The following is a 23,109-nucleotide window of genomic DNA, read 5'->3' as shown; positions in this document are numbered from 1 at the left end:
TGCCAGAGATACATTCACTTGCCGCTGAACGTGGCCATATAGCTCCGGGATGCCCTTCTGTGAGAAATATTTCCTTCCGGGGACCTTCCATTGAGGTTTGCCAATGGCCACAAATTTTCTAAAGGCCTCCAAGTCCACCAGTTTATATGGCAGTAGTTGGCGGCCAGCAGTTCCAACAAGCCAGCGGTCAGCCGTTGGGCAAGAGGGTTATCCGGCGTCATCAACTTTTTACGCTCGAACATTTGGGCCACGGAAGCCTGCCTTGTGCCAGATGAACGCGACGACGGCACGGTGGAAGATGGAGTGGAGGACAACTGGGAGGAGAAGGAGAAGAGGCAGGACGTGGAGCGCCGGGAGGGTGGCTTTGTGGGTTCTGACGGCGTTGCTCCCGCTGGGCTCGGTGATGGGAGGCCAGGTGCCTTCTTAAGGCGGTCGTCTCTAGGTGAGTGTTGGGCTTACCGCGACTTATGCGTTGACAGCACAGGCTGCAGATGGCAACACTATTGTCAGCAGCGGACACGTTAAATAAAGCCCACACTGCGGAGCCATGTGCCGGCGTCCTGGGAGCGCCAGATGTAACCCTGCATGGTGGACGGCTCGCTCCAGATACATTAGCAGTCTGCTTTTTGCCTCCTGTGCCCTGCGAGTTCTGCCTGCTTCTCCTCCCTCTCTGCTGCTCCGTCTCTCCCTCTGAACTCCCCTCCTCTTCCTCTCTTGTGGGCACCCACGTGACGTCCATTGACACGTCATCATCGTCACCTTCTCCACCACTGACATTAGAGATCTCGGAGTAGGCAGCAACAGCGGGGACCTCCCTCCTTGGGCTGACCTGGGTACTGTCGTCAGACCGCTGGGTGGCGGCCGGTGCTACCTCCTCTTCCTGATCCGATGCCAAGAATGGCTGCACATCGGTAAGGTCTGGGAATGGATGGGAAAATAATTCCTCTGCCTCGAGTGGAGGGGCTATGATGGTGGTGGTGTCTTTGGGGGTGCACACAGCAGAGTGAGGAGGGTGCAGATAGAGAGGATGAGGAGGGTGCAGATACAGAGGATGAGGAGGGTGCAGAAGCGGAAGGCTGAGTGAGCCACTCAACCAACTCTGGTGCGTCCTTTGACGTAATCGCACGCACCTTCTGCAACTTCCCACTTAGGCTCCAGCCTGGTGCACCTGCCCGGCCCCTACCACCCCTGCGGAACAGCCGGCCTCTTCCTCTGCTTGTCATTTTCTAAATGACCCTGTGACAAAAGTCCCTAGAGAAGAGCAGTATTTGTGGAAGCCGATATATCGCAGGCCTCAAGCAGTATTTGGTGGAAGCAGGTATATCGCAGGCCTCAATGAATATTAGGTGGAAGCAGGTATATAGAACCCCTTAATCAGTATTTAGTGGAAGCAGGTGTATCACAGCCCTGCCTCAAGCATTTTATATGGGGACTGGTATATCACACCTGTTGCAATTAGTTATTCCAGTAGTGTTTCCCCTCTGTGTAGCTGCGGCATCTCAGCAGAACCGCACACGACTGCTGCACAATACACATGCACTATGTAGATAGTATATTATAAGTATATTACACCCCTATATATCACACCTATCGATAGCACACCTATACCAGTCCTTAAAGGACTTTTGTGGCCCTATTACCCAGCGTTTGGTGTCCCTAACAGCCTGTCCCTGCTCCACACAGCAACCTCTCCCTACACTGGCAAAACACTAAATGTAAAATGGCGGCCAGATCGCGTCTATTTATAAGGTAGGGGGTGTGTCCATGTGCTGAAACGTCTCCATTGGCTGTCCTGTACCACATGATGGATGTGTCATGGGTCAAAGTTCTGTGCTATGCAAAAAAAATGGCGCGTGCGAATATCGCCATATGTTCGCATGTTCGGCGGATCGCGAATAAGCAAAGTTCACTGCGAAACGACCGCCGGGTGAACCGCAAGGCCATCTCTACCAGTCACATCCAAAGCTACTTTCAAAACTTTGAAATCCTAAAGGGAACCTTCCAGGGAAAGCCCATAGACTGTGTTATGCTCAGCGCGGGGGCCGAACGCTGTGGTGACCCGCCCCCACGGACCCCTCACAGTGGATTTGGGGTGTGTCCCTACACAGCCTGAAATTACCAGCACTTATTGGACAGTCAGACCGTGCAGAGACAAGGGGAATGGTAACGCACTTCTCCTCTTACATTTCCAAGAGGAATAACAGAGGAAAGACTCGGAGCTATAGAACAGACGCAGCGGAGTCCGAGTATTTGCCAAAGCAGACATGTCAGGGCTGGTCCTCCTCAAACTGTACTGGGCGCCCACTTTGGGCTTTCAGAGTCGCTGTTCATTCTTCGCCCCCTCACAGGACAGACGGGGACAGATGCTCGCTCCATTATTTGGTGCTTTGCTCAATTGCATCAAGTTCTTGAATTTTCTGGATTTTTATTGCATTTTGGGTCAAGTTATCTGAAATGTATTTAAAATTTGGAAACAAAAATGATCTAAACTCTTCTTTTCCTTCCAGATATTGACTCGGTGGATCAACATGTCCATCCATGCAGCTTTTGGGACCCACCCTGAGGAGGACCTGCTTCAGCACTGAACCTGAGAACGCGATGGAGATATTATTGTAGACGCAGGACCCGAGGGTCCGACTGGATGCAACATGGAGAACGGCACCAAACTTGACAGTCCCACTAACATCTCCTTGGCCAACAAGGACGTCGTTTCCACCATGATCGAGTACAAAGCCATCTCTGTGTTTCTTGTCCTGTTGATTTGTGGCGTTGGTATAATCGGGAACATTATGGTGGTCCTGGTGGTCTTCATAACTCGGGACATGAGAACCCCCACCAACTGTTATTTGGTCAGCCTGGCGGTGGCTGACCTGATGGTCCTGGTGGCAGCTGGACTGCCCAATGTATCAGACAGCCTGGCGGGAACATGGATATACGGGCACGCGGGATGTCTCGGGATAACCTACTTCCAGTATTTAGGGATCAACGCCTCCTCCTGCTCCATCACGGCCTTCACCGTTGAAAGGTAAGTGTGCATTTGACATAACAGAAACTGTGGCGGAACTACAAGTCGCAGCATGCCCTGACAGCTAGGAGACACTGGTTGGAGACCATTGTCCCCAAAATGTGGCAGACAGCTTCGTAACTCCACAGCCACCACTAGGAGGCGCTAACTCCATACTGTGTTATCATTCAGTGCAATGGCCACGGGAATGCTCTGCTATAGCTATGCAGGGGATCTGGAGCTCTGTATCAGGATAAAGTCATGCCCCCCATCCTTCCCTGACCCAGTGGCTCCCAGGATGGCTGCAGCGTCCCGGCTTCACCTGTCTCTGCATCCAGAGGACGCTGATAAGAATATAATGATGAAGCCGTCAGCTCCATCATGGCCCTGCTAACAGGGACTCGGGCAGTGATGTCATCGCACCCGCTGCGCCTAGCCACAGACAGCCCGAGCGGACCTGCTCCCCTCCATTAGTCATGTCAACATGGGGTACTAAGAATACGTTACTCTGTGTGGGGGCATCACCAGGTGTGGCACTTAAGGGGGCATCATGGTGTGTGCGGGCACTAAGGGGGAATCATGGTGTGTGCAGGCACTAAGGGGGCATCATAGTGTGTGCGGGGCACTAAGGGGGAATCATGGTGTGTGCGGGCACTAAGGGGGCATCATGGTGTGTGCAGGCACTAAGGGGGCATCATGGTGTGTGCGGGCACTAAGGGGGCTTAATAGTGTGTGCGGGCACTAAGGGGGCATCATGGGGTGTGCTGGCATGAAGGGGGAATCATGGTGTGTGCAGGCACTAAGGGGGCATCATGGTGTGTGCGGGCACTAAGGGGGCATCATGGGGTGTGCGGGCATGAAGGGGGCATCATGGTGTGTGCGGGCACTAAGGGGGCATCATGGTGTGTGCGGGCATGAAGGGGGAATCATGGTGTGTGCGGGCACTAAGGGGGCATCATAGTGTGTGCGGGCACTAAGGGGGCATCATGGGGTGTGCTGGCATGAAGGGGGAATCATGGTGTGTGCAGGCACTAAGGGGGAATCGTAGTGTGTGCGGGCACTAAGGGGGCATCATGGGGTGTGCGGGCATGAAGGGGGAATCATGGTGTGTGCGGGCATGAAGGGGGCATCATGGTGTGTGCGGGCATGAAGGGGGAATCATAGTGTGTGCGGGCATGAAGGGGGCATCATGGTGTGTGCGGGGCACTAAGGGGGAATCATGGTGTGTGCGGGCATGAAGGGGGAATCATGGTGTGTGCGGGCACTAAGGGGGAATCATGGTGTGTGCGGGCATGAAGGGGGAATCATGGTGTGTGCGGGCATGAAGGGGGAATCATGGTGTGTGCGGGCACTAAGGGGGCATCATAGTGTGTGCGGGCACTAAGGGGGAATCATGGTGTGTGCGGGCACTAAGGGGGAATCATGGTGTGTGCGGGCATGAAGGGGGAATCATGGTGTGTGCGGGCATGAAGGGGGCATCATGGTGTGTGCGGGCATGAAGGGGGAATCATAGTGTGTGCGGGGCATGAAGGGGGCATCATGGTGTGTGCGGGCACTAAGGGGGAATCATGGTGTGTGCGGGCATGAAGGGGGAATCATGGTGTGTGGGGGCACTAAGGGGGCATCATGGTGTGTGCGGGCACTAAGGGGGAATCATGGTGTGTGCGGGCACTAAGGGGGAATCATGGTGTGTGCGGGCATGAAGGGGGAATCATGGTGTGTGCGGGCACTAAGGGGGCATCATGGGGTGTGCGGGCATGAAGGGGGAATCATGGTGTGTGCGGGCACTAAGGGGGCATCATGGTGTGTGCGGGCATGAAGGGGGAATCATGGTGTGTGCAGGCACTAAGGGGGCATCATAGTGTGTGCGGGCACTAAGGGGGCATCATGGGGTGTGCGGGCATGAAGGGGGAATCATGGTGTGTGCGGGCACTAAGGGGGAATCATGGTGTGTGCGGGCACTAAGGGGGAATCATGGTGTGTGCGGGCATGAAGGGGGAATCATGGTGTGTGCGGGCATGAAGGGGGAATCATGGTGTGTGCGGGCACTAAGGGGGAATCATGGTGTGTGCGGGCATGAAGGGGGAATCATGGTGTGTGCAGGCACTAAGGGGGCATCATAGTGTGTGCGGGCACTAAGGGGGCATCATGGGGTGTGCGGGGCATGAAGGGGGAATCATGGTGTGTGCGGGCACTAAGGGGGAATCATGGTGTGTGCGGGCACTAAGGGGGCATCATGGTGTGTGCGGGCATGAAGGGGGAATCATGGTGTGTGCGGGCATGAAGGGGGAATCATGGTGTGTGCGGGCATGAAGGGGGAATCATGGTGTGTGCGGGCACTAAGGGGGAATCATGGTGTGCGCGGGCACTAAGGGGGAATCATAGTTTGTGTGGACACTTAGGGGGCATCATAGTTTGTGCGGGCATGAAGGGCGCATCATAGTTTGTGTGGGCACCATAGTGTGTGCAGACACAAAGGGGGCATCATAGTGTGTGTGGGCACTAAGGGGGCATCATGGTGTGGGCACTAGGGGGACATCATAGTGTTTGTGAGCACTAAGGAGCATAGTAGTGTGTGCGGGCACTAAGGGGGCACTATACTACGGGCAGTACAAGGGTATTATTTGTGTCTGAGGAGCCCAAAGGGGATTGGGTGTATATGGACGCGGACTGGGCACACTTTTGCCCTCTTACGTGAGGGCGGTGCCCGTTATCATCGGCACAGCTTACAACAAAGACAGTGGGGCCAATATTATGGCGCTGGGACCCAGGACAGACGGGCGCCATGTTTGATTCCCTCCAGGACCTTTGGTCTAGTTCCCCTGGAGAGTCCTGCACTATTACTAGTACAGGCATGGAGACCCCCTCTCTCCAGGGGCGCACAGTCTGTCTGTCCCCCCCAGGTTCCTTCCCTCAGCCGCTGTAGACATGGCGCCAGCCCAGACGTTGGTTGGAGGTCCCTTAGCTCCGGGCAGGTGGTTGCTCCACTGGGTGCAATGTCTGGAGGTTGGAGTTTGACCTCATTACAGTTGGAGCTCAGAGTTGATGTCGCCATGTTTTCTGTCCTTCCTCTCCAGGTACATTGCCATTTGCCACCCTATGAAGGCGCAGACAGTGTGCACCGTGTCCCGCGCCAAGCGCATCATCGCCGTGGTCTGGTTCTTTACCTGCATTTATTGCATGCTGTGGTTCTTCCTCGTGGACATTCAAGTGAACAGGAACCAGCATGTGGAATGCGGCTACAAAGTCTCCCGCAACCTCTACCTGCCCATTTACTTCACCGACTTTGCTATCTTTTACGTGATCCCGCTGTTCGTGGCCACCATCTTGTATGGGCTGATTGGTCGGATCTTGTTTCCTCGGTCCAATCCCCAGTCACCCTGAGAGCGGCACGGAGAGATGGAGGGAGAAGAGCAGCAAGGAAAAAAACGGGGCCGAATCCGACAGCAGCAGGATGAATAACCGCAATCGACCTAAGGGGGCGCTATCCTCCAGGAAACAGGTAGGTCCGCACCCCTGAGTATTACAGAACGTTCTGAGTGACGGATGAGGGGTCCAGGGCTGTGAGGTCTCGGTGTCATGTCAAAAGATAAAGCTGGGTGGGGTTCCCCTATAAATAACTATCAAATCAGAAGCCTGTGACAAGGCTGATTAGGGGCGACCCTACAGGTAGCAGCTTGTGCCACGTGAGCGAGATCCACTGGAGATTTCACTGTGAACTTCCGCGGTTTTCAGGACACGTGGCTTGTATAAGAGAAGCACATAAAGACCAAAGCCAATTCATGGTAGAACCGCACGTGATCGCGGCACAAACCGCCAGGAGTTGGAGCACTCAGCCGCTGGGAGTCACAAACTGACAGTAGCGGTGCGGTCGGAGCCGTCTGTAGAGGCACGTTCTCCGGGTACGTCCACATGGCGCCAGCGCGTGTGCAGGAGCAGCAAAATGTCATAAACGTCAATCAGCACGGAAACTCTGCCCCCATCGAAAGTGAGAAATCCTTACTGAGAAGGAAACACTAAAATCCCACATTAGCATAAGTCTTCAGCCCCTTTACTCGGGACATAAGTCTTCAGCCCCTTTACTCGGGACGTAAGGTCTTCAGCCCCTTTACTCGGGACGTAAGTCCTTCTGCCCCTTTACTCCGGACATAAGTCTTCAGCCCCTTTACTCGGGACATAAGTCTTCAGCCCCTTTACTCGGGACATAAGTCTTCGGCCCCCTTTACTCCGGACATAAGTCTTCAGCCCCTTTACTCAGGACATAGGTCTTCGGCCCCTTTTACTCCGGACATAAGTCTTCGGCCCCTTTACTGCGGACATAAGTCTTCATCCCCTTTACTGCGGACATAAGTCTTCATCCCCTTTACTCGGGACATAAGTCTTCAGCCCCTTTACTCCGGACATAAGTCTTCAGCCCCTTTACTCCGGACATAAGTCTTCGGCCCCTTTACTCCGGACATATGTCTTCAGCCCCTTTACTCCGGACATAGGTCTTCGGCCCCTTTACTCCGGACATAAGTCTTCAGCCCCTTTACTCAGGACATAAGTCTTCGGCCCCTTTACTCCGGACATAGGTCTTCGGCCCCTTTACTCCGGACATAAGTCTTCAGCCCCTTTACTCCGGACATAAGTCTTCAGCCCCTTTACTCAGGACATAAGTCTTCAGCCCCTTTACTCAGGACGTAAGTCTTCAAGCCCCTTTACTCCGGACATAAGTCTTCAGCCCCTTTACTCCGGACATAAGTCTTCAGCCCCTTTACTCGGGACATAAGTCTTCGGCCCCTTTACTCAGGACATAAGTCTTCATCCCCTTTACTCAGGACATAAGTCTTCAGCCCCTTTACTCCGGACAGAAGTCTTCGGGCCCCTTTACTCGGGACATAAGTCTTCAGCCTCTTTACTCCGGACATAAGTCTTCAGCCTCTTTACTCCGGACATAAGTCTTCAGCCCCTTTACTCAGGACATAAGTCTTCAGCCTCTTTACTCCGGACATAAGTCTTCATCCCTTTACTCGGGACATAAGTCTTCGGCCCCTTTACTCCGGACATAAGTCTTCAGCCCCTTTACTCGGACATAAGTCTTCGGCCCCTTTACTCCGGACATAAGTCTTCGGCCCCTTTACTCGGACATAAGTCTTCAGCCCCTTTACTCCGGACATAAGTCTTCAGCCCCTTTACTCGGGACATAAGTCTTCAGCTCCTTTACTCCGGACATAAGTCTTCGGCCCCTTTACTCCGGACATAAGTCTTCAGCCCCTTTACTCCAGACATAAGTCTTCATCCCCTTTACTGCGGACATAAGTCTTCATCCCCTTTACTCAGGACATAAGTCTTCAGCCCCTTTACTCAGGACATAAGTCTTCAGCCCCTTTACTCAGGACATAAGTCTTCATCCCCTTTACTCCGGACATAAGTCTTCATCCCCTTTACTCCGGACATAAGTCTTCAGCCCCTTTACCTCCGGACATAAGTCTTCGGCCCCTTTACTCCGGACATAAGTCTTCAGCCCCTTTACTCCGGACATAAGTCTTCAGCCCCTTTACTCCGGACATAAGTCTTAGCAGCAGCTTATACTCCATGACACAAAAGCCTGCAGCAGCTTATACTCCGCGACACACAGCCTGCAGCAGCTTATACTCCATGACACAAAGCCTGCAGCAGCTTATACTCCGCGACACAAAGCCTGGCAGCAGCTTATACTCCGCGACACAAAGCCTGCAGCAGCTTATCTTACAAGCTGATACTCCGCGACACAAAGCCTGCAGCAGCTTATACTCCGCGACACACAGCCTGCAGCAGCTTATACTCCATGACACAAAGCCTGCAGCAGCTTATACTCCATGACACAAAGCCTGCAGCAGCTTATACTCCGCGACACAAAGCCTGCAGCAGCTTATACTCCGCGACACAAAGCCTGCAGCAGCTTATACTCCGCGACACAAAGCCTGCAGCAGCTTATACTCCATGACACAAAGCCTGCAGCAGCTTATACTCCGCGACACAAAGCCTGCAGCAGCTTATACTCCATGACACAAAGCCTGCAGCAGCTTATACTCCGCGACACAAAGCCTGCAGCAGCTTATACTTCCGCGACACAAAGCCTGCAGCAGCTTATACTCCGTGACACAAAGCCTGCAGCAGCTTATACTCCACGGCACAAAGCCTGCAGCAGCTTATACTCATGTCACAAAGCCTGCAGCAGCTTATACTCCATGACACAAAGCCTGCAGCAGCTTATACTCCGCGACACAAAGCCTGCAGCAGCTTTACTCCACGGCACAAAGCCTGCAGCAGCTTATACTCCATGACACAAAGCCTGCAGCAGCTTATACTCCGCGACACAAAGCCTGCAGCAGCTTATACTCCATGACACAAAGCCTGTAGCAGCTTATACTCCGCGACACAAAGCCTGCAGCAGCTTATACTCCGCGACACAAAGCCTGCAGCAGCTTATACTCCGAGACACAAAGCCTGCAGCTGCTTATACTCTGCGACACAAAGCTGCAGCAGCTTATACTCCGCGACACAAAGCCTGCAGCAGCTTATACTCCATGACACAAAGCCTGCAGCAAGCTTATACTCCCATGACACAAAGCCTGCAGCAGCTTATACTCCGCGACACAAAGCCTGCAGCAGCTTATACTCCGCGACACAAAGCCTGCAGCAGCTTATACTCCGCGACACAAAGCCTGCAGCAGCTTATACTCCGTGACACAAAGCCTGCAGCAGCTTATACTCCGCGATACAAAGCCTGCAGCAGCTTATACTCTGCGACACAAAGCCTGCAGCAGCTTATACTCCGTGACACAAAGCTGCAGCAGCTTATACTCCATGACACAAAGCCTGCAGCAGCTTATACTCTGAGACACAAAGCCTGCAGCAGCTTATACTCCATGACACAAAGCCTGCAGCAGCTTATACTCTGAGACACAAAGCCTGCAGCAGCTTATACTCCACGGCACAAAGCCTGCAGCAGCTTTTACTCCATGACACAAAGCCTGCAGCAGCTTATACTCCGCGACACAAAGCCTGCAGCAGCTTATACTCCATGACACAAAGCCTGCAGCAGCTTATACTTCACGACACAAAGCCTGCAGCAGCTTATACTCCGCGACACAAAGCCTGCAGCAGCTTATACTCGTGACACAAAGCCTGCAGCAGCTTATACTCCGCGACACTAAGCCTGCAGCAGCTTATACTCAGCCACACAAAGCCTGCAGCAGCTTATACTCGTGACACAAAGCCTGCAGCAGCTTATACTCCGCGAAACAAAGCCTGCAGCAGCTTATACTCCGCCACACAAAGCCTGCAGCAGCTTATACTCTGCGACACAAAGCCTGCAGCAGCTTATACACCGTGAACACAAAGCCTGCAGCAGCTATACTCTGCGACACTAAGCCTGCAGCAGCTTATACTCCGCGACACAAAGCCTGCAGCAGCTTATACTCCGCGAAACAAAGCCATGCAGCAGACTTATACACCGTGAACACAAAGCCCTGCAGCAGCTTATACTCCGCGACACAAAGCCTGCAGCAGCTTATACACCGTGACACAAAGCCTGCAGCAGCTTATACTCCGCGACACAAAGCCTGCAGCAGCTTATACTCCGCGACACAAAGCCTGCAGCAGCTTATACTCTGCGACACAAAGCCTGCAGCAGCTTATACTCTGCGACACAACAGCCTGCAGCAGCTTATACTCCGCGACACAAAGCCTGCAGCAGCTTATACTCCGCGACACAAAGCCTCTGATTGTGCATATGGTTCGTAGGGGCCGCGTTCAGATCCCGTTCTCATCTCTAATTAACAAGGTTCATTACAGGGTAGTTAACCGCCATTGATTTCTGCTTCTCATTTTGTGTTTTAGCTCAGCAAGGTCGTCCGCATTACTTCCACTGAAAGAAACATAGATTTTTAGGCAAGAAGAACTGAACAGAAACAGAGAATACAACCCTGCCCCCGTCAGACCACCTGTAATAATAAAAGGGGTTGTCAAAGCATATGGCGTTGAATTGTATATGGACGTGATGGAGGGGGTCACAGCACCCCCCTCTATGGAGTGCATCCAGCCCACATATCAGTCCAGTGGTCAGAATGTAATACTGCACCTCCCCTGTAGAGGCCGCTGCAGGATATGGAATCTGCCACAGTCAGCTGGTGGACACTGGTACCTGGGCATCCTCTATCTAACGGGGGGGGGGGGGGGGCAGCCATACTTTGTTTTTGAAGTGATTTTAGTTAGTCCTTATCATAGACTCCAAACACATCCAGAGCTGCTCTCGGAATTCTGCTGGTTTCCTTGGAAACAGAAAGCGGCATAGCTGCACCTTAGCTGCCAGTTATATCACCAGATTACTCACCTTCCACAATGCACTGCTCTCTGGGAACTGAAAAGCCGGTGAGCTGTAAATGCAGCTCTGGATGTGTCTGGAGTCTTGGGTGTAATTCAAAAATATCAGTGCAACCTCTGCTTGCTTTGGGGCCATTATAATGTGCATCCAATACTTCTCACAGCTGAAGATTTGCTACAGTTGTATCCAGTCCTCTGTGAACTGATCACAATAGAAACACAAAGCTCCTCCTGCCCTGATAGTTTGTTACAATGTATCAGTCTGGATACAATTGTCACAAACCTTTAGCTGTGAGCAGTTTAGCTGTGAACTGTTCACCCATATTGACAGCAAGCAGAGTTCTTGGAAATCGTGAATGCACTAGAACACAGATCTGCAGACCTTTTCATTACACAATGAAGACTCTTCTGTTATATAAAAGGATGAGCTTTTAACCCCTATCCTCTGACGGTAGGAGGTAAGCGGATTATGAAAGGCGGCAGTCGTGAGTCAGCCGCGCCCGCCGTGTCTTCTGCGCGGTGTCCACACTCTTCATGTCATTTATGATAAGAATTAGAAGAATGTGGCTCCAGGAGCACACAATGTAATAGCCAAGGACTCGGCGCGGTTCATTTCACGTTACTGAATGTCACAGCCAGATGTCAGCTTGTAAGAGAATGATTTAAAGGGACAGTCCACTCTCTGAAAACACTGTCTGCTATGTAGTCACTTGTGGGTGTGGGAGAGCGAGCGGCCCCCCTTACTGCTGCCAGGGTGTGTGGCCCACCGTCCCGGGGTGATGATGGGGGTAATAGTTGTGACAGGCTGTAGGTGAGGAGAGGGTCCAGCACACAGTCGGGACCCCATTCTGAGATACAATATGGGGCCCCCCGAGCTGATGGATTCTCTGATAACAGATTATGAAGTTAAAGTCAGTAACTGCTCCTATCATCAGAGGAGCCCTGCGATTCTTCTATGCCTGGCAACCGTACCCGCTGCCCACATCCCCCACCATAGACTCTCGCAGTCAGGGGTGCCAGGAGAACAGTCGATTCTGCAAGCATCCAGTGGACGACTTCCAAAATCCTGAGACAAATATTTACGTCTGATCATTGCCTCATAACTGGGCAGACCCCGAGGGATAGCCGACACATGGGCTTCACACCACTGCATAACTGCTATGGCTATAGGGGTGGTCCCCTGAGGGTCCTAGGTTCACACAGCAGACGCGCTGTAACATGGGGACCACTGAGACCCAAGAGCATCAAGCATTCCCTGCTTCCTCATGTGATTGATCCTATTCCTGCTGGGGCCACATTTTCTCATTCTCCAGGCCTCATGCACACTGCCGCATTTTGGATCTGCCTCCAAACCACACAAAGACAGGTCCGCAGATAAACGGACATCACATGGATGTTACCCTGCGCTGTCCACATCTGCATGTCCATCCCGTAAAATGATAGAAACATGTCCTATTCTGACCTCCATGATGTGTTCTGTAGTGAACTGAGTTATAACCTCCCTTCTGAATCCTCAGCTGTGTCATGTGACCAGCATCTTACGGAGGACTGGCAGGACCTTCACAAGATATTTTGGTGCCCTAGGCAGAGAGAGGCAAATGGTGCCCCCCACCTCCCCCCGCTCCATACAAACCAATGTAAAACTGCCTTAATAAAGAAGACATAAACATTGGCCCCTTTTCGGGTTGTATAAGTGCCATCCGTTGTACTTGTGACCTCTGAGGCCAGTGATTGGATGCAGAGATCACATGACCGATGATGGGGATGGAGTGATGGTTGCGGGGACCAGTGGGACTTTTACACTACCCTACACGGATGCAGAATTTCCACGTGGATTTCTGTGCAGATTTCTCTCGCTTTCTGCACCAAATCCACACGTGTTATTTGCAGATATTGTTGCATTGCAAAGGGTCAAATCTGCACTAAAAATCTGCACTAAAACAATGGCATCCTGCAGATTTCTAAATCCACAGGGCAGGCCTGTTTCTGCACAGAAAATATACACAAGGTGCACATGGAATGTGTCGAGTACGGTTTACTGTGTGCAAAAACTGTACGTAATCAGCAACCGAGCATCTCCACCACTGTACCACGGAAGCGTTCAAGCTCTCCATCCCCAAACACTGGAGAGGAAAGAGGAAGTACCCCCCCTACCCACCCGCGATCCCTGGCCCTGAAGGAAATTCCTGGCCTTTGAAATGCTGCCATTTTGTCTGGTGGAGACGGACAGTTTTAAAAACCTTATTGCCGTGGCTGTCCCACGGTACGTGGGTTACCAGCTGCCACTACTTTTCCAGGCCCTACATGAACAAGTGGCGGAAAAAATCCGGTGTGCGCTGCGCAACTCCAGTCGTGGCAAGGTCCACATAACCACCAATACGTGACCAGTAAGTACAGGCAGGGGTGTATAACTCCCTAACTGCATACTGGGTAAATGCAGTGGCGGCTGGGCCTGAGGCGGACAGCGGTTTGGTGCATGTCCTACCGCCACCCAAGGATTGCTGGAGGTTTCTCGGTGCCGCTTCCTCCTCTACCGCTTCCTCATCCTCCTCTACCGCATCCTCATCCTCCTCTACCGCATCCTCATCCTTCTCTACTGCATCCTCATCCGGTCAGCATAACTCCTGCACCCACCAACTTCAGCACAGGCAGAGGGAAACGACAGCAGGCAGTTCTGACACTCCTCTGTTTGGGGGGAAAACCCCACCCCACCGTTTTCCCGTCTCGATTCCTGTTCACTGCTGCTTTGCCATAGACATAGCAGCAGCAGGAAGAGAGACAGAGACGGCACCAGCACGCTGCGCGCCGTCTCCTCACACAGCTGATCTGATATTGATGACCTATCCTGGGGACCCTTAATTTTTCAACAAATTCCTAACCTTTGTTCTTCCTCTGAACATTTTGTATCTACAAAGCTCATCCAAATATCGAAGGACCCATTTCTATTGGAATCCGTCTTTATCTATCTGTCTGTCTATCGTCTGTCTGTCTCTCCAATTACCTATCTATGTGTCCATTCTTCTATCTATTTATCTCTGTAATATCTAGCTATCCATCTAAATACAAACCTAATGGTGATACTGTATATGAATAGCCCCATGTAAATACTATACAAACATAACAATGACATCACTGGTTCTGATGTCATCATAGAAGTCCATTAGGCAGATATGTTATACGGGATGATGGGGATTTCTAGTAACTTCTCCATAAGCCTCTCAAGCCCTGTATGAAATATCCACACTTCTTCTTTGATGTGTCTTTCTCTACCTTCTTTGTAGGTTACCAAGATGTTGGCGGTGGTGGTCGTTCTCTTGCTCTTCTCTGGATGCCCTATCGGACTTTAGTTCTAGTGAACTCTTTTGTGGAGAATCCATACTTGGACCCCTGGTTCCTTCTGTTCTGTCGCATCTGTGTTTATGCCAACAGTGCCATCAAACCCTGTCATCTACAACCTCATGTCTCAGAAGTTCCGCACAGCTTTCAAAAGGTTGTGTAAGTGTGGCCAGGTGGAGACCCAGAGGAGAAACACGTACATGGCCACCACCAACTACAGCATGGTTAGGGATCCCAGCAATGCCAGGCCTGAGAAGAAGGAAATGCCACCACAAGAGAACCCAACCATTGTACCCAAACAATCCGACAAGCCGAAGGTGGAAGGGGAATTATATTACAGCGTTGTCTAAACTCACCGTTCGCTCTAAGCTCCTTACTACCAGCAAAGGTGAAGATCTACTGTAGGTACAAAAAAGCCACTGGTGACTATAGAACCTCAGGGGCGGGGACTCTCAGAGCAGACAAGAAGAGCCCCCTGAGAGTCCTGACATTGTGTGCAGCCCATCTTCATGTGAAAGAACATTGTCATAGTGACACAAACATGGCTTCAATATTACCTTGCTTCAGAGCTGTAGATTTAGGTCTTAAAATGGGCCCTGTGTGGCCCCAGGTCCCTTCTACTGCCTCTGTTACCATATCTATAGCTCTTTGGCCTCTGAGAGTTGTGGCATGATGGGGCAGTGGTGTTTCTGTAGGTACATTACAGTGAGTGAGCCACCACGGACGCTCCCTCAAACACCTGCAGAAGATGGGGCCCTTACTGATTTTATTATAGGGCCCGACCTCTTCACTGTATGTTCTTGGTGACCAACATTTTGCATCCTCTGACTGGTTTCTATGGTCTGATCTTTATATGAAATGTTTGGTTGTGTAAGTGTCTATGAGAGTCCTTATATTCCTTATATTCAAGAACATAATGGTGCAAATCTCCATAGATCGAGAGAGGGGAGGTCTGCCCATGTCCCCATCTATGAAGAGCTGTTGTAGTTATATGCCACATGTGATCCCTCCCAGCCTTTCTGATTGGCTGAAGAGGGTGCACAGAGGGAGGGGCTTGTGGGACAAGTCATTTTTCCAGCCCCTGAGGGGCACTTTGCGAGGGATTTCAGTGGGTGCACCCTCCATTTTAGATATGAAGGACTGGCAGTCCCAATGCTGGCGACGGGTCTGGCAGTTTCATGTGGGCAGAGTTATCTTCATGCCTTGGTTTTTGCCCCCCTGGGTATATTGTTTTGCTATTTCCACTTAATATATCAGAGCTCGGAGCTGATGCCGAGACCTGGAAGAAGCCTTGATGTTTTATCCATAGATTTTTCCTGCTCAGCACATGGATCTCTGCTCTTCTTATGGTTTGTGGGAGAAGAAATGAGAAATGAACAATTGAAAGGGTTCGATGACTCTGCGGCTGCTGCTTCAGTTCTCTGATGTAAATGACGATGGAAATCCGCACCAGCAGTGAGGCGCTGGACTGCCCGAGGAGGCGCTGGACTGCCCAATGAGGCGCTGGACTGCCCGGTGAGGCGCTGGACTGCCCGAGGAGGCGCTGGACTGCCCAATGAGGCGCTGGACTGCCCGGTGAGGCGCTGGACTGCCCAATGAGGTGCTGGACTGCCCAATGAGGCGCTGGACTGCCCAATGAGGCGCTGGACTGCCCGGTGAGGCGCTGGACTGCCCGGTGAGGCGCTGGACTGCCCGAGGAGGCGCTGGACTGCCCGGTGAGGCGCTGGACTGCCCGATGAGGCGCTGGACTGCCCGGTGAGGCGCTGGACTGCCCGGTGAGGCGCTGGACTGCCCGGTGAGGCGCTGGACTGCCCGGTGAGGCTTCCGCCAGCTGGTCTTGACAAATGCCTCCCATGCCTTGTAGGGCTAGCCCAGCTGAATGTAATGATGGAGATGCCCTAATCCATATGCACATGAAGAGTTAAGTGCACCTGAGGGCAGGTCCAGGACCTTTCTGTGCACTCCCGCTCCTCCCCCAGCCCCTCCTTCTCACTCCTGATTGACAGGTTCCTATATAGTCCTCTCACCCAGGAGAGGGAGGGGCGGGGGTGCACAGAGAGCACAACGTGCACCAGGTTCAGGCTGAGTAATTGGGGGTCCCCACACCCTCAGCCAGGGGCGTAGCTATAGGGGAAGCCACTGCTTTGGGGCCCGAACTCAGAAGGGGCCCATCCAGGAGGAGGACTAAAAGATTTCATTGTCAGGCCCCCTCAGCAGTATAATGCAATGACATTATATACAGAGACGGAGCGGTTTCTGGGCCTCGTCAGAGAGAGCGATCTTGAATCGCCACAGAAGTGGGGGGTTGCGAAGAATTTGCTAGGGTGGGGTCCCCATTAAAATATTTTCTGGGGGGCCCAGTCATTTCTAGTTACACCACTGCCGTCAGCACAAAGCATCAATGACTGCATAATGAAAAGCTCGGCTACTTTATGATGTCCAGTCTACTGATAGTTTGTTACAGTGTATCAGTGCAGGTAAGCCTTCTAATAGGCACAGTTCTAGCCCCTGGATGTAAAGAGGAATGTCCCTGTTCACTGCAGGCGTCTCCATTATGCAATGATTAGGATTTATTTGCCGAGGGCCGGACGCCCCTTAGCCGATCATCGTCTGGTTCACTCAGAGCCTTTCACACTGAATCTTACGTATTAAGGCTACATGCACACGACCGTATGTGTTCTGCGCCTCGCAAATTGCTGATCTGCAAAAAAAAAAAAGGATGCCATCCGTTTTTTTTCTTGCAGATCCATTGTAACAAACGGACAAGAATAGGACATGTTCTATTTTTTTTTTGGGCTACGGAACGGACATACGGATGCGGACAGCACACGGTGTGGTGTCTGCATTTTTTGTGGACCCACTGAAATGAATAGGTCCGCATCCTATCCAAAAAAAAAAACCGGAACGGACACGGAAACAAACAACGTTCGTGTGCATGTAGCCTAATTGATGTCAGATTGTAGATATCGCTCATCATGGTGAATAGCAATAATCCGGGGGGTCCATGAGCGATGGTTGTACAGCTTCCTTCTGTTCTTGGGGGGATGGGTCCTAGATAAGCGGCACCATCCCCTTCCATAGACAGTCATAGGTCCATATCCTGCGCACCGCACCCTGTCCCTTCATGCAACATCCCATTAGACCGATCCCATGAAGATCTCCGGGGTCACACAGGTTACACTATACACAAGCCTCCTTAGTGCAAGGAAATGTCAATGTGATGTCATTGCAGGTCGCACAGCTATTCATTGACAGTTAACAGAGGTGCATATACTGGACTTGACATGAACAGAAAAGTTAGTGAACCCTTTGGAAGGACCTGGAGTTCTGCACTGTTTACTAATGTGGACTGATTGTATCTAAGACACAATTACAGACACAATGTGATGGAATCAAACAGAGCGTCTCAGGTGGACACCATTAAGGAAGCTGCAGCTCTGAAAGAAATCCTTGTGTCCTGTGTCAAATATGTACAAATGCAGAGCGCTCTGGATGGAGACCTGCACCCCAACCCAAAATATTCCTTCTCTGACACATGGTCATAGGGGCATCATAGTTTGGGGCTGGTGGAGGGCCCTCATAGTTTGGGGCTGGTGGAGGGCCCTCATAGTTTGCGGCTGGTGGAGGGGCCTCATAGTTTGGGGCTGGTGGAGGGCCCTCATAGTTTGGGGCTGGTGGAGGGCCCTCATAGTTTGGGGCTGGTGGAGGGGCCTCATAGTTTGGGGCTGGTGGAGGGGCCTCACAGTTTGGGGCTGGTGGAGGGGCCTCATAGTTTGGGGCTGGTGGAGGGGCCTCATAGTTTGGGGCTGGTGGAGGGCCCTCATAGTTTGGGGCTGGTGGAGGGCCCTCATAGTTTGGGGCTGGTAGAGGGCCTCATAGTTTGGGGCTGGTGGAGGGCCCTCATAGTTTGCGGCTGGTGGAGGGGCCTCATAGTTTGGGGCTGGTGGAGGGGCCTCATAGTTTGGGGCTGGTGGAGGGGCCTCATAGTTTGGGGCTGGTGGAGGGGCCTCATAGTTTGGGACTGGTGGAGGGGCCTCATAGTTTGGGGCTGGTGGAGGGGCCTCATAGTTTGGGGCTGGTGGAGGGCCCTCATAGTTTGGGGCTGGTGGAGGGGCCTCACAGTTTGGGGCTGGTGGAGGGGCATCACAGTTTGGGGCTGGTGGAGGGGCCTCATAGTTTGGGGCTGGTGGAGGGGGCATCATAGTTTGGGGCTGGTGGAGAGGCATCATAGTTTGGGGCTGGTGGAGGGGCCTCACAGTTTGGGGCTGGTGGAGGGGCCTCATAGTTTGGGGCTGGTGGAGGGGCATCATAGTTTGGGGCTGGTGGAGGGGCCTCACAGTTTGGGGCTGGTGGAGGGGCCTCATAGTTTGGGGCTGGTGGAGGGGCCTCATAGTTTGGGGCTGGTGTATGGGGCATCATAGTTTGGGGGCTGGTGGAGGGGCCTCACAGTTTGGGGCTGGTGGAGGGGCCTCATAGTTTGGGGCTGGTGGAGGGGCCTCATAGTTTGGGGCTGGTGGAGGGGCCTCATAGTTTGGGGCTGGTGGAGGGGCATCATAGTTTGGGGCTGGTGGAGGGGCCTCATAGTTTGGGGCTGGTGAAGGGGCCTCACAGTTTGGGGCTGGTGGAGGGGCCTCATAGTTTTGGGCTGGTGGAGGGGCCTCATAGTTGGGGGCTGGTGGAGGGCCCTCACAGTTTGGGGCTGGTGGGGGGGCATCACAGTTTGGGGCTGGTGGAGGGGCCTCATAGTTTGGGGCTGGTGGAGGGGCCTCATAGTTTGGGGCTGGTGGAGGGGCCTCATAGTTTGGGGCTGGTGGAGGGGCCTCATAGTTTGGGGCTGGTGGAGGGGCCTCATAGTTTGGGGCTGGTGGAGGGGCATCATAGTTTGGGGCTGGTGGAGAGGCATCATAGTTTGGGGCTGGTGGAGGGGCCTCACAGTTTGGGGCTGGTGGAGGGGCCTCATAGTTTGGGGCTGGTGGTGGGGCATCATAGTTTGGGGCTGGTGGAGGGGCCTCACAGTTTGGGGCTGGTGGAGGGGCCTCATAGTTTGGGGCTGGTGGAGGGGCCTCATAGTTTGGGGCTGGTGTATGGGGCTTCATAGTTTGGGGCTGGTGGAGGGCCCTCATAGTTTGCGGCTGGTGGAGGGGCCTCATAGTTTGGGGCTGGTGGAGGGGCCTCACAGTTTGGGGCTGGTGGAGGGGCCTCATAGTTTGGGGCTGGTGGAGGGGCCTCATAGTTTGGGGCTGGTGGAGGGGCATCATAGTTTGGGGCTGGTGGAGGGGCCTCATAGTTTGGGGCTGGTGAAGGGGCCTCACAGTTTGGGGCTGGTGGAGGGGCCTCATAGTTTGGGGCTGGTGGAGGGGCCTCATAGTTTGGGGCTGGTGGAGGGGCATCATAGTTTGGGGCTGGTGGAGGGGCCTCATAGTTTGGGGCTGGTGGAGGGCCCTCATAGTTTGGGCTGGTGGAGGGCCCTCATAGTTTGGGGCTGGTGGAGGGGCATCATAGTTTGGGGCTGGTGGAGGGCCCTCATAGTTTGGGGCTGGTGGAGGGCCCTCATAGTTTGGGGCTGGTGGAGGGGCCTCATAGTTTGGGGCTGGTGGAGAGGCATCATAGTTTGGGGCTGGTGGAGGGGCCTCATAGTTTGGGGCTAGTGGAGGGGCATCATAGTTTGGGGCTGGTGGAGGGTACATCATAGTTTAGGGCTGGTGGAGGGGCATCATAGTTTGGGGATGGTGGAGGGGCATCATAGTTTGGGGATGGTGGAGGGGCAATTATAGTTTGGGGCTGGTAGAGGGCCTCATAGTTTGGGGCTGGTGAGGGGCCTCATAGTTGGGGCTGGTGAGGGGCCTCATAGTTTGCGGCTGGTGTATGGGGCATCACAGTTTGGGGCTGGTGGAGGGGCCTCATAGTTTGGGGCTGGTGGAGGGGCCTCATAGTTTGGGGCTGGTGGAGGGCCCTCATAGTTTGGGGCTGTGGAGGGGCCTCATAGTTTAGGGCTGGTGGAGGGGCCTCATAGTTTAGGGCTGGTGGAGGGGCATCATAGTTTGGGGCTGGTGGAGGGGCCTCATAGTTTGGGGCTGGTGGAGGGGCCTCATAGTTTGGGGCTGGTGGAGGGGCCTCATAGTTTGGGGCTGGTGGAGGGGCCTCATAGTTTGGGGCTGGTGGAGGGGCCTCATAGTTTGGGGCTGGGTGGAGGGGCATCATAGTTTGGGGATGGTGGAGGGGCATTATAGTTTGGGGCTGGTAGAGGGCCTCATAGTTTGGGGCTGGTGGAGGGGCCTCATAGTTTGGGGCTGGTGGAGGGGCCTCATAGTTTTGCGGCTGGTGTATGGGGCATCACAGTTTGGGGCTGGTGGAGGGGCCTCATAGTTTGGGGCTGGTGGAGGGGCCTCATAGTTTGGGGCTGGTGGAGGGCCCTCATAGTTTGGGGCTGGTGAGGGGCCTCAAAGTTTGGGGCTGGTGGAGGGCCTCATAGTTTAGGGCTGGTGAGGGCATCACAGTTTGGGGCTGGTGGAGGCCCTCATAGTTTGGGGCTGGTGGAGGGGCCTCATAGTTTGGGGCTGGTGGAGGGGCCTCATAGTTTGGGGCTGGTGGAGGGGCCTCATAGTTTGGGGCTGGTGGAGGGGCCTCATAGTTTGGGGCTGGTGGAGGGGCATCATAGTTTGGGGATGGTGGAGGGGCATTATAGTTTGGGGCTGGTAGAGGGCCTCATAGTTTGGGGCTGGTGGAGGGGCCTCATAGTTTGGGGCTGGTGGAGGGGCCTCATAGTTTGGGGCTGGTGGAGGGCCCTCATAGTTTGGGGCTGGTGGAGGGCCCTCATAGTTTGGGGCTGGTGGAGGGGCATCACAGTTTGGGCTGGTGGAGGGCCCTCATAGTTTGGGGCTGGTGGAGGGCCCTCATAGTTTGGGGCTGGTGGAGGGCCCTCATAGTTTGGGGCTGGTGGAGGGGCATCACAGTTTGGGGCTGGTGGATGGGGCCTCATAGTTTGCGGCTGGTGGAGGGGGCCTCATAGTTTGCGGCTGGTGGAGGGGCCTCATAGTTTGGGGCTGGTGGAGGGGCCTCATAGTTTGGGGCTGGTGGAGGGGCCTCATAGTTTGGGGCTGGTGGAGGGGCCTCATAGTTTGGGGCTGGTGGAGGGGCCTCATAGTTTGGGGCTGGTGGAGGGGCAATCATAGTTTGGGGATGGTGGAGGGGCATATAGTTTGGGGCTGGTGGAGGGCCTCATAGTTTGGGGCTGGTGGAGGGGCCTCATAGTTTGGGGCTGGTGGAGGGCCCTCATAGTTTGGGGCTGGTGGAGGGGCCCTCATAGTTGGGGGCTGGTGGAGGGCCCTCATAGTTTGGGGCTGGTGGAGGGGCATCACAGTTTGGGGCTGGTGGAGGGCCCTCATAGTTTGGGGCTGGTGGAGGGCCCTCATAGTTTGGGGCTGGTGGAGGGCCCTCATAGTTTGGGGGCTGGTGGAGGGGCATCACAGTTTGGGGCTGGTGGATGGGGCCTCATAGTTTGCGGCTGGTGGAGGGGCCTCATAGTTTGCGGCTGGTGGAGGGGCCTCATAGTTTGGGGCTGGTGGAGGGGCCTCATAGTTTGGGGCTGGTGGAGGGGCATCATAGTTTGGGGCTGGTGGAAAGGGCCTCATAGTTTGGGGCTGGTGGAGGGACCTCATAGTTTGCGGCTGGTGGAGGGGCCTCATAGTTTGCGGCTGGTGGATGGGCCCTCACAGTTTAGGGCTGGTGGAGGGGCCTCATAGTTTGGGGCTGGTGGAGGGGCCTCATAGTTTGCGGCTGGTGGAGGGGCCTCATAGTTTGGGGCTGGTGGAGGGGCCTCATAGTTTGGGGCTGATGGATGGGCCTCATAGTTTGGAGCTGGTGGAGGGGCCTCATAGTTTGGGGCTGATGGAGGGGCCTCACAGTTTGGGGCTGGTGGAGGGGCCTCATAGTTTGGGGCTGGTGGAGGGGCCTCATAGTTTGGGGCTGGTGGAGCGGCCTCATAGTTTGCGGCTGGTAGAGGGCCTCATAGTTTGGGGCTGGTGGAGGGGCCTCATAGTTTGGGGCTGGTGGAGGGGCCTCATAGTTTGGGGCTGATGGAGGGGCCTCATAGTTTGGGGCTGATGGAGGGGCCTCATAGTTTGGAGCTGGTGGAGGGGCCTCATAGTTTGGGGCTGATGGAGGGGCCTCACAGTTTGGGGCTGGTGGAGGGGCCTCACAGTTTGGGGCTGGTGGAGCGGCCTCATAGTTTGCGGCTGGTGGAGCGGCCTCATAGTTTGCGGCTGGTGGATGGGGCATCGCGGTTTCAGCCTGGTTTAGCAGTAAGACCTCAATTGTTTAGTAATAAATACAGAAATCCAGGGTTCACTTACTTTTTCTTCTAATTGTTCCTTTATTTTCTTTTACTTTGAGCAGGAAAATAAATCTTTTCTGCTTGGAAA

General features: G+C 53.8%; 1 protein-coding gene across 1 annotated transcript in view; it reads left to right on the top strand.

The window, feature by feature from the left end:
* The window catches only part of LOC120980834 (thyrotropin-releasing hormone receptor-like), a 106,839-nt gene extending 90,671 nt beyond the window's left edge, over nucleotides 1-16,168 (top strand). Inside the window, 6 exon segments of the mRNA XM_040410156.1 lie at nucleotides 2,508-3,025; nucleotides 6,082-6,358; nucleotides 6,360-6,506; nucleotides 14,635-14,665; nucleotides 14,668-14,789; nucleotides 14,791-16,168. Of these exon segments, the coding sequence (XP_040266090.1) occupies nucleotides 2,649-3,025; nucleotides 6,082-6,358; nucleotides 6,360-6,506; nucleotides 14,635-14,665; nucleotides 14,668-14,789; nucleotides 14,791-15,039 (1,203 nt within the window). The 5' untranslated portion in view covers nucleotides 2,508-2,648 and the 3' untranslated portion in view covers nucleotides 15,040-16,168.
* Nucleotides 16,169-23,109: the final 6,941 nt, after the last annotated feature.

The sequence above is a fragment of the Bufo bufo genome, chromosome 10 (genome assembly GCF_905171765.1).
Source record: "Bufo bufo chromosome 10, aBufBuf1.1, whole genome shotgun sequence".
NCBI classification, from domain to species: Eukaryota; Metazoa; Chordata; class Amphibia; order Anura; family Bufonidae; genus Bufo; species Bufo bufo.
Note: the sequence above shows the minus strand (reverse complement) of the source record. Positions and strands in the feature narration are given on the sequence as shown.